The sequence below is a fragment of the Crocuta crocuta genome, unplaced genomic scaffold (genome assembly GCF_008692635.1).
Source record: "Crocuta crocuta isolate KB4526 unplaced genomic scaffold, BGI_CrCroc_1.0 scaffold693, whole genome shotgun sequence".
In the NCBI taxonomy this organism is placed as follows: Eukaryota; Metazoa; Chordata; class Mammalia; order Carnivora; family Hyaenidae; genus Crocuta; species Crocuta crocuta.
In genome coordinates, this window is record NW_027527545.1 from 771,614 (window position 1) to 782,681 (window position 11,068).

The following is an 11,068-nucleotide window of genomic DNA, read 5'->3' on the forward strand; positions in this document are numbered from 1 at the left end:
AGTTCCCTAGGAGGCCTCCTGCCTCAACTGTGTGTGCACGATGTTCCCAGAAGGACTACTGACGCCCATCACAGTTGATTAAATAAACGGTACTCTATTCATGTGCCAGGGCTGATAAAAATGTGAGATTGTTTGTGTCCTGATGCGTCCCCCATTAATCCTTCTGTCACCCCCTTCCTTTTCGCACTCTGCTTCAGCTACTGTTCCCCTCCGTGTCCCTCAAATACAACGAAGCACAGTCTGACCTCAGGACCTTTGCACATGCTGCTCCTGCCTGCTGCCTGAAACACTCTTCCCCTGACATCCCGGCAGCTTCTCCTTCACCCTCAAATCTTTGCTCAAATGTTTTTTTCTGTGGGCTCTTCCCTCACACCCCCGCATGGGAAATTCCCACTGCCAACTTCTTCCTTGCTTTCTTTTGCTACCTATTAATTTCTTTTCTCTTTTTTTAATTTTAAAGTTTATCTATTTAGAGAGAGAGAGAGAGAGAATCCCAAGCAGGCTCCATCCTGGGAGCATGGAGCCCAACCCAGAGGACCCATGAACTGTGAGATCACAACCTGAGCCGAAATCAAGAGTCGGACGCTTAACCCACTGAGCCACCCGGGCGCCCCGCCTATGAACTTCTTGGTTGTATCTCCCGCAGTAAAATGTCAGCTCTGTGAAGCAGGCATTTGTGACTATTTTATCCACCGTTGAGCCTCCGGCACCCAGAACAATGCCAAGCACACAAATGTTTGCAGGGCGGGGTGGGGTGGGGGGTGGGGGGCTTTACATGCCCACTGGGGGATACTGTTAACCAGCTCACTCTCTATAGATGTATGTAGAAAGTTACTTCTAAGTTGTTAGGTGTGATCAAGAGGACACAATAGGAGTCAAGACTATTCTGGGCTCAAATATTACTGAAGTTTCCTCAGCATGTGACTCTGGACACGCCCCAAGTGTGTTTATGTGTAAAACGGGGGTCAACATATTCATTTCTCTCGGTTGTTAAGATTACATGAGGCAATGTGAGTCGTGGATTTGGCCCAGGGACAGGCATCGTCTCTCTGTGCAAGCCTGGACGGCCAGTAGTTTTGGCTTTGTGGGCCATCTGGTCCCTGTCCCAATAACTCTGCTGCCACCACGCCAAAGTAGCCACAGATAATACGCAAGTGAATGAGCGTGGCTGTGTGTGCCAATAAAACTTTATTACTGGATGCTGCAATTTGAGTTTCGTCTCCTTTCCATGTGTCACAGAATATTCTTTTATGTTCAAACACTTAAAGGTGTAAAAAACCATTCTTATCTCCTGGGTGGTACAGTAATTAACAGGCAATGGCCAAATCTGGCCCACAGGCTCTGAATGTGCTGGGTCTTGGCTTAGGCATCACAGCTCTTCAGAGAGGATGCTTTCCAGATCTTCTGGAAAAATACACCCTAAATGGGATCATCTGAGACTGGGGACAGAATGCACTTTATTTGCTGGGCATGGTTTTGCGCACAGAAGGCCCCTACAAACTCTGCTGGGGCGCCTGCGTGGCTCGGTCGGTTAAGTGTCCAACTCTGGATTTTGGTTCAGGTTGTGATCTCACAGTCATGAGATCGAGCCTCACATCAGGCTCTGTGCTGAGCGTGGAGCCTGGTTGAGATTCTCTGTCTGTCCCTCTCCCTCCCTCTGCCCCTCCCCTGCTGGCACTTTCCTCTCAAAAAAAAAAAAAAAAAATGCAAGGTAGAGATACAGGACGGCTCACGGGTACAAAAGGAAGACCAACTTTCAATTTCCAGATCATGGGTCTGTAGAAATCTTGATTCTTGTGAGTTAGATAAGAAAGTAGTGACGCGGCTTGCATCCAGAGATATTTGGGTAGGTTGGGACAAAAACGTCTCAAAAAGGACCCTGAATTCTGTGCCACGTGGAGATCTCTCAAATTCAAAATAATAATACACATGCACCCGGATGCCAGCCGGGGAAGGCTGAATTAACTAGGTTGTGAGCGCAGGCAGAGAATGGGGCTCCAAGGGCGCCGCTCACCCTCCTGTCCCGCCGTCCGCCCCTCCCCCCACCCCAGGGCCAGTCGCCAGCCACGGATCTCACCTCATGGCTCGCAGTGCCAGGCGGTAGGCCAGGTCGGGGTCGTGGGGCAGCAGCGCGGTGAACAGGTAGCGGGCACAGGTGTGCATGGGCACGCTCTCCCGGAAGAGCACCTCTCCGAAGCCGCTGAAGGGACCCGCTGCAGGGGCAAGCGGAGCTCAGCCCCCAGGGGAGGGCTCACCTCCACCCCTCCCCAGGCTCTGAGTAGGGGACGGGCTGGCCCCAGGATAGAGTGGGAGGGGCTGGGGGTTAAAGAGGTTCCGGAGATCTGGGTGCAGGGCTGAGACAAGAAGCACCAGAAGAATCCTAAGCAGAGACCTTGCCCCCGCCCCCCCCTTAGTAGGAGGCAGGCCTCAGATACGAGATGGCTGCACCTGCTCCAGGGGTGGGGCCTCACAAGGCAGCACCATGGGCAGAGCCGGTCAAGTCCAACTGGGCATCAGGCACCAGGCTCTTTGACACCAAGGCGGAGAAGGGGCAGAGCCTCACGGCTCAACAGCAGTTACTGGCTGCCAGAACCTTCTCGGATCTCACCTTTGAGGTGCTGGCAAGCTAGAAATGAACTGAAAGGGCCAAGAGCCAGAGCCTCCAGACCCAGCAGCCAGCAAGCCACTCCGGGACAGGGGGGCAGGGCCCCACTTTCTGGAGAGCGGCGGGCATGGGGGCGGGGCCTCACCTTCCAGCAGCAGCCCCGCCTGTCTGCGCAGCACCTGCACCAGCCGCTCGTCCAGCTCCATCTCCTCCAGCAGCGCCAGCAGCTGCTCCTCGCTGCGCACCACCTTGTCCTGGGCGTACAGCCCCTCGGGCAGGGCCCGCTGCTGCCCCAGGCCCAGCACTGCCACCTCGAGGGCCAGCGCCAGGTAGGACTCGCCAGGGCTCCCGGGCACCGGCACGTGCTGGTAGGCCACCTTCCGCTTCTCGGGGCCCGAGTCTGTGGGAAATGGGTTTCAGGGGCACCGCCCCCCCCAGTGGCTCTTAACCGCAAACATGGGGGCTGGGGAGTTAGGTTTAGGGGGACCCCAGCGGCTCCCAGCTCTAACCAGACACTTCCTACCAGCAGACCGGTAGGTCTATGGTGGCCTCATGTTCAGAAGTGGAGTCTACTGGCTGCTGGGACCGGTCGGGGGGTGGGGCCAAGGGGCAGNTCCCCTTTCTTTTCTCCTGGGAGGGTGGGGGGATGCCCCTTTCCCGCTCCCAGGGGCCCCAATGCAAGTACCTGGGTAAAGGGCGAGGGTCTCCTCCTCCAGGCGACAGGCCTCCAGGAGCGCCCTGCAGAGGCAGCCGATGGGGTCCAGGGGGTGGCCCACCCATCCTTCGGTGTTGGTGATGCAGGTGTCACCTTTCTGGAGCAGCTCTGAAGGCAGGATGGGCGGTCTGTGCTTGAACCTCTAGCCCCGCCACCCAGTGTCCGCCCACTGCCCGCCCACCCAGCAGCCATGCTGTGTAGGAGCCGCCATCTCCATGGCCGTGGCCGTTGCGTCCTATCCCACAGCCCGACCTCGGTCTGGCAGGACAATGGATGAAAACTGGGCGCTTTCTAAAACATCTAATGGGCGCATTTTCCTCCTCTTAGCCCCTCCCATCTTTCTCCATCTCTGCCAGCTGTCAGGGCCCCATGAGGCCACCAGTCGTACCCCGAAAGCCCATTCTCCAATCTCCTCCTACGATCCGTGCTCACTCCTGCCTCTGGGATCCTGACCATGTTTTTCCTTCTACCTGGAACACTGTTCCCCTTGCCCTGGAAAATTGCAGTACGTCCCTAAGTTATATAGCTCTCACCTGTTCTGCAGGGAGGGCGGGGGGCGGGCAGCAGTTTTCTCGGTGCCTCTAGGCCAGGTCAGAACTCTGCTGGGGTCCCAGCTCTCCCAGGTTTCCATTATACCCTGGGTTCAATTTCCTGATAAGCTTCCCTCCTGCCTCCCCATAGCCAGTCCACAAACATGTTCTTTTTTTGGCCCATACAGTGTGGCTTCCCCCACCCCGCCCCAAAACAAATTAGAATTTGTTGCCTATGTTTAAAAATCAGTAAATTGGGGCATGTGAGTGGCTCGGTTGGTTAAGCGTCCAAATTCGGCTCAGGTCATGATCTCACTGTTCGTGATTCGAGCTCCACCATCAGGGTGAGTGTGGAACCTGCTTTGGATTCTCTCTCTCTCTGCCCGTCCCCCTCCCCCACAAATAAATGAACTTAAAAAAAAAAAGTAAATTGCACATCACATGATCCAGATTTTTGTCTTGTCTTGAAAAATTGGAAAATCTGGGGGCACCTGGGTAGCTCAATTGGTTAAGCTCAGGTCATGATCTCATGGTCTGTGGGTTTGAGCCCTGCGTAGGGCTCTGTGCTGACAGCTCAGAGCCTGAAGCCTGCTTCAGATTCTGTGTCTCCCTCTCTCTCTGCCCTTTCCCTGCTTGCTCTCTGTCTCTCAAATAAAATAAAGACATAAAAATTTTTTTAAAATTGGAAACTCTGGCCACACTGGGTCCACATTCCTGAAAGACTCATGGGCTGGCACCTGCCCTGTGCCACTGGAGCTGGAAGCTTAGAAACTACAAGTCCCAGGCTCCTTTGCAGGAGCTAAGCCGGCCAGGACAGGACGAGGCCCTTATTCTCCTGCAGCCTCTGTGAGCTGCTGTGTGACTGTTTGCCAGATAGAGACACAAGGGTTTACCAGAACGTTCTCAGTGTTCTGCTGGACATGGCCCACAGTGGGGACCCCAGGCTGCTGAGCCCAATGTCAGCAGTTTGCTGTAATCCCTGTACTTCTGAAGTTCAGGTTCTTGAACTTGAGCAGTGGCATCCCTGACCCTGAATCCTGTAGCCCTTCCGGGAGTTTTGTGAGGCCTCAATCCTCTGTATTAAATTCTTCTCAGCTCAAGACACCCGAGGCTGGTCTGCTTTCCCGGCGGGACTCCGAGTGGAACCCACAGATGTCAGGAGCTGCCGCGGTACCCAGGGTGGGCATTTGTGTCTAGAGGCCCAGGGTGCTCTGATGGTCGTGGCACCCACCTTTTTTCTGCTGCTTGTAGCTTTCCAGCTGATGCCGCCGCTGCAGCCGGAGTGTGTTGACTATGGCCCCTGCCAGCCTCAGGGCCTGACGGGGGTATCCGTGGGCACGCAGGGTGTCCACACGGGCACAGGCGGTGGGGAAGGGCTCGCCCAGCCACAGTGGACGGCCCTGGGGGTCAAAGGTGGGCTTTTCACTGCCCAGGGTGCCTGTGAGGCTGGGGCCATAGGAGTCGCTGGCCAGGATCCTCTGCAGGTGGGGGTCGCTCCAGTGCAGCGACCCGGCCTGCAGGGCACGGCCGAAGACCGTGTGGCGGGAACCTGAAGCCACCACATCCTCTTCCTCCTCCTCTGGGCCTGTGGGAAAGGTGTCCAATGTGGCCTGGCAAGGGGGCCCTGGCACTCCGGGCTGAGGCCAGCTCCCCTGACGGGGTACCAGCTTGGGACTAGACTCTGGGCACACTGATGGGTATATGTCATCTGCCAAACCCTTACAGCAGCTCTTCACGTCAATGGACAATGGAGGTTGGCTAACTGTCCATAGGTCTCTCTGTCCGTCCTGCCCCCACCCCCATTCCTCACTTTCTCCTCTCCGCCCTCTCTCCCTCCATCTTGCCTCTCTCTACTGGTCTCTCTCTTCTCAAGATCTTTTTCCTTTTCTCTCTGCCCCCATGCCTCCATCTCCATGGCCAAGAGGAGGCCTGGTCAGGAGAACAGCCCAGAACTACAGGCGTCTTAAGCCTTTCACTTCCTGTGCCTCAAGCCACCTACAGCCCCTGCCTGGGCACTCCCTCCCACCTGCTGGCAAGGGCTGGAGGCCCCTCTGCTCGCCCCCAGAGCATTGTGATGGGGAGGCGGGGCCACAGGCCAGTTTTTTTGGGGGGGGGACGGCAGGGACCCCTTTCCTACCTTGGCTGAGGGTCGTGGTGGGCTGCAGGCTGGGCTCGTCAAAAGAGTAGTTGCCCTCCTCCAGCGGGCACACATCCAGCTTGTCCCACTTGCCAAGCAGCTGCAGCCAGCTCCCCCGCTCCTCTGGTTTGCAGTGGGGGCTCAGGACGACACACACCCACAGGGCCCCTGGGGAGGGTGAGAGGGCGGTGAACGCGGGCATGAGGGAGGCGCAGCGTTCACACCAACAGCAGCAGCACCACCTTGCGGTGTGCCTCCAGTCTCTGAGGTTGCAATTGATAGTCTCTTCGCTTTACAGCACAGAGAGGTAAAAGCATTTGCTCAAGGTCACACAGCTGGGACGGCAGAAGTCAGGGCTGGATCCGAAGACTCCTCCTCTTGCTGTTTTTTTTACCCCGATAGGGCTGATCGCCATCTGTTTTTAGGGGTCAGCAAACTAACTACTGCCAGTGGACAAGATCGAACCTGCCACCTGGTATGGATGGCCGGCAAGCTACGATGCATTTTTAGTAAGTTTCCAANTTGCTGTTTTTTTTACCCGGATAGGGCTGATCGCCATCTGTTTTTAGGGGTCAGCAAACTACTGCCAGTGGACAAGATCGAACCTGCCACCTGGTATGGATGGCCGGCAAGCTACGATGCATTTTTAGTAAGTTTCCAAATGGTGCCGGGAGGATAAATCAGAAGATTTTGAGACTTGTGAAAATTACATGAAATTCACATACACAGTGTCTGTAAACAAAATTGTACTGGGATGCGGCCCATCTGGCGATAGGTCGGTGGCTGCTTTTGCGCTACGAAGGGCAAAACGAGAAGCTGTGACAGAGGCCAAAGGCCCACATGGCCAAAGCCGCAGACTGACGCCCTTACGGAAAAGGTGTGATCAAATGGGTTTGTAGGATTTTATAGGATTTAGTGTCGGGTCCATGAGGGCAGGTTTTTAATCTTGGTTTTCTGCGGCACCCAATACAGGGCCTCCTACATCAGAGGGGCTGGCTGATGGGCAGAGAAAGGATCCAGCGGCCGGCCCCTAATGTGAGGGTGGGCAGGCCCCGCGGTCCGGCGCATCGCCTGGGGACAGCCCTTACCCAGCTCATCCCAAAGCTGCCGGCACTTGTCGGTCATGCCCGCGCCCTGCTGCCGCCACAGGGCCAGGCGCGGGTCCTGCAGTGANATTGGACAGCAGCTGCTTCACCTGCTCCTGGATCTGCTCCTCGTCCAGGTGCCAGCAGTTGGCATCCTCGATGCCTGCACCCGCCGTGGGGTCTGGGGCACCTGCGGGGACGGAGCGAAAGTGAGGCCGCCGTTTCTTTCTAGTCTTCCACCAACTCCCATCTGTCCACCACCATCGGTCTACTTTGATCCTAATCAAAGCCCATCCCCCCCCAACAATGGCGTCAATACCACCAACTCCCCATTCACCTACCATCCTCCATCCTCTCACCCTAACACCCCACCATCCACCCACCGCTGTCCCCAATTATCCATCTACCTCCCCTCCCCATCCTCTCGGGGCTCACGACGCCTCCTAGGGTGTCTCTCATCCGTACCCCACCGGACACCACCAGAGTCCACATACCCTTCCTGCCCTCCACCTACCCACACTCAGGCCTGTTCCTGTGATCTTGGCGCCCCCCGGGGCTGAATCTCCCCAGTGGTTGATTGCCAACCATTCATTCATCTGCCCAGGCCCAGGTCAGATCCAGGATCTGCTCTTGACTTGGTGTGACCCTGACTTCAGGCCATGGCGCTCTCCCCACCCGCACTCAAGGATGGAGGGGACCTTAGGATTCCATGGCAAATGCCTGTCTCGAGGCCACAGAGGGGGCTGCGAGCTGGGGCCGCGATGCCCCCTTCGGGCCCGGGGGGAGGGGGCCCTCACCGTGCACCAGGTTGATCTCGGAGCCCAGCAGGAGGATCTCATCAGCCAGGCGCTGGGCGGTGGGCAGCACCTCGGTGTGGTGGGCACTGATGAGGTACTGCACGAACTTTTGCAGCTGGTCTCGGTTCATCTGGGACAGCGTCTCGGAGATGGGCAGCCGCAGCTCCACCTGGCGGGCGTGCCGGATTCGGTAGAGCGACAGGGCCACCACGTGGGCGCAGTAGAAGAGGTCCCGGTTGTCACAGCCGCAGCTCACAGACGTGATCTTGCAGCGGTCAAAGCTGATGGAGACGTGGTAGAGGCGCTCGGGCTCTCCGGGACCCCCCGGCTCGCGGATGTTGCCGCTCAGGTGGAACCCTAAGACCGAAGCCAACCGAGCGTCCGCTGTGCCACCCGGGAGGCTGGGGTGCTCGTCCGCGGGGCACATCCCAGCGGAGTAACCTAGCGCAAGCCCCTTAACCTCTCTGTGCCTCGCGCTTCCTCATCTCTCAAATGGGAATGACTGGGGACATCTTCCTCATGCCTTTGTAATGAGGATGAAAGGAGTTAATATTTGATAAGTGCTTAGAACACTCACTGTAGGCAAAGTCCTAAATAAATGCTGGCTTCCGGTCTCCTTCTGAAGACTATGATAATGATGACGTCGAAGGAGGTTTTCTCAGCCCTTGGGTTACCGTGGATACGGCCTGGGCGCAGGGGGCCCTGTAACTTCCTGGGGAGATGCCACGGCCCATGACACTTGGGGGTGAGGGGCTGATGTGGCAGGTGAGGGCCTGGGTCGTCCGTCACCTCCTGCCCCTCCCTGGCCCCTGGGGAACCCAGATGCCAGCCTTATCCAACTGGTTGGGCAGCTCGGGCCCCAGCCGGTCCCAGCTGCGTCATGCAGAGAGACGGTGGCAGCAAAACAGTGGCTTCCTCATACCGGCTGGAGATGGTCTGGCCTGCGGTGGCCTGGGTCATGTCCAGGCAGGGGACCTCCAGGCTGACAGGCACCATCTTGGCCAAGCCCCTGCCTCGGGTCAGGAGACGTGGTGTTTCCGCATGGAACTTCCCTGCTTTCTGGCACACCCTCTACTTGTCTGCCTCTGAGCCCCACTGCCTGAGGTGTAGAATCATCTTTCACCTCTATTTGTAAATCTCTGCCCCCTACCCTCACCTGGACCCCACGGCCTGAGGCCTAAGACCACCCCTCACAGCTGATCTCAAGCTTCTACTCTAGGCTCCCACCTAAGGCTTGTTGCCTTAGGTCTGAGACTGCCACTAGGCCTCTGATGCAAACAGAAGAGTCCCTCTGCCTGAGGTCCAAGGCTCCCTCTCACCTCTGGCTCTAGATCTCTGCCTCCAATCCCCGCCAAGCCCCTGCGTCCTGAGCTCCAGGATCATTCTTACCTCTGGCTCTAAACCTTGGCCCCAAAGCATCAGTACCCTCTGCCTGAGGTCTGACACTTCCTCTCCTTCTGGTTTCCAATTGCTCCCCTCGATGCTGCCTCAGGAGCATCGTGGCTGAGAACTCTAGGACCACCTTTGCCTTTAGCTCAGAATCCTGTACCCAACCCCAACTGGACTTGAAGCCTGAGGTCTAGGGCTACTCCTCACCCTGTCTCAACCTCTGCCTCGACCCGCATAGCAGCCCTCCCCCTAGGGTCTAGAAACAGCCTCAGCCCTCAACCCTTCAGTGGTGCCCGCTGCCTAAGTTCTGGGGCCTCCCTTCCCCTGATTTCTGGTTCACCAACCTTCCTCCCAGCTGCATCTAAGCCTGTTGCCTGAGGTCTAGGGAGATCTCTGATCCTTAGCTCATAATATCTTGCATAACCCTCCCTGGGTACGGAAGCCAGACATCTGGAACCTCCCCTCGCCCTGGCCCAGGCCCCCCTCCTCTCCCTCCTCCTCCCCCACGCCTGCTCAGGGCCTCCTGGCCTCCCCAGCAGGGGTGGGGGCCGGCACTCACCCACTTGCAGCACTCGGTCTACGGCCCCACTCTGCAGCAGGTGCAGCCCGCGGGTGAAGGGCACACGGGCATCATGCTCGCCCTCTGGGGGCTGGTAGCCCAGCGACGAGTACATACATATCTCCCGTTCGCTGCGTGGGAATGACCAGAACACAATGCGCTTCTGGACCGGCTCTGGCACCCGGGAGAACCGCTCCTCAACCTGCGGGAAGGGCCGGTGGGTTAGAAACCCCGGCTTGGACCCTGGCATTTGCCACTTAGGAGCAGTGTGACTTTGGGCAAGTCACCTTGCCTTTCTGTGCTTGTGAGGTGGGGATGTTAACAGCACTGGCCTCCTGGGTATCGTGAGGATTAAATATGCATTTATATATGTCTCTGCGTTGACAGTAACTCCTGGCCTGTACTTAGTGTTCCAGAACTTTCTGTGACTTCCCTCCTGGTTGCCTCGTCCCAGGCTCCTGCTGTAACGTAGACCCACCTCCCAGGCTTTGAAGGGGCAGGAGAAAGGGAGACAAAAGTGATAAGTATAGTGATGAGGTCTCCATATTCTCAGCCTACGCTGTGCTAAATGCTTTATGTATGTGATTTCGTATAATTTCCATAGCAACATCTCAATGATACTAGTGATCACCCCATTTTGCAGCCTGGAGACCCTGAGGCCCAGAAGTGGGGTAAATTCACCGGTTCCGTGTCACAGCTGGCGACCTCCAGCTCCAGGAACAGGCTCTGTTCTCAGCTTCCAAAGGGCCCACAGGAAGGGAGGGGTGTCCTCGCCACCCGCTGTGGGCTCTGGGCAGTGAACAAAGCTGATGGAGCCTACGTTCCCATCTGGGCTTGCTACTCACGGGCTGAGTGACCTTGGGCAAGTTTCTCAACCTCTCTGTGCTCCAGTTTCCTCAAAGTGGGAGGGAGAACGGCCAACTCCCAGAGGGCTGCAGAGGATTCCATGAGGAGTTTTCCTAGCACCAGGCCTGCCCAGGGCAGGTACGTGGGAGACCCGGACATGGTTTTAGGATTGTGAGGGGGGTGGCAGCCTCCCAGAGCCCCTGGTCCTGGGTTTCTGGGGGAAGTGAGCGGGCCAGTGACTGGCTCAGGCCTTGGGGACAGTTTGGCAGATGACTAAGGAGGGATTTTCCAGGCCGTGAATCAGAGCCTTCCCATCCACACTTGGCCCGGACTCGTGAGTCCCTGCAGACTTCCTCACTTTGGACAGGCCAGGGAGCAAAGAACACCCCTCGCCCCTCCCCCCCT

At 57.2% G+C, this 11,068-nt stretch overlaps 1 protein-coding gene across 1 annotated transcript in view; it reads right to left on the reverse strand.

The window, feature by feature from the left end:
• ZSWIM4 (zinc finger SWIM-type containing 4) overlaps nucleotides 1-11,068 on the reverse strand; it is a 20,061-nt gene that overhangs the window by 4,893 nt on the left and 4,100 nt on the right. Inside the window, 10 exon segments of the mRNA XM_077765818.1 lie at nucleotides 202-218; nucleotides 2,078-2,213; nucleotides 2,751-3,005; nucleotides 3,291-3,428; nucleotides 5,082-5,435; nucleotides 5,988-6,155; nucleotides 7,076-7,158; nucleotides 7,160-7,262; nucleotides 7,870-8,226; nucleotides 9,818-10,019. Of these exon segments, the coding sequence (XP_077621944.1) occupies nucleotides 202-218; nucleotides 2,078-2,213; nucleotides 2,751-3,005; nucleotides 3,291-3,428; nucleotides 5,082-5,435; nucleotides 5,988-6,155; nucleotides 7,076-7,158; nucleotides 7,160-7,262; nucleotides 7,870-8,226; nucleotides 9,818-10,019 (1,813 nt within the window).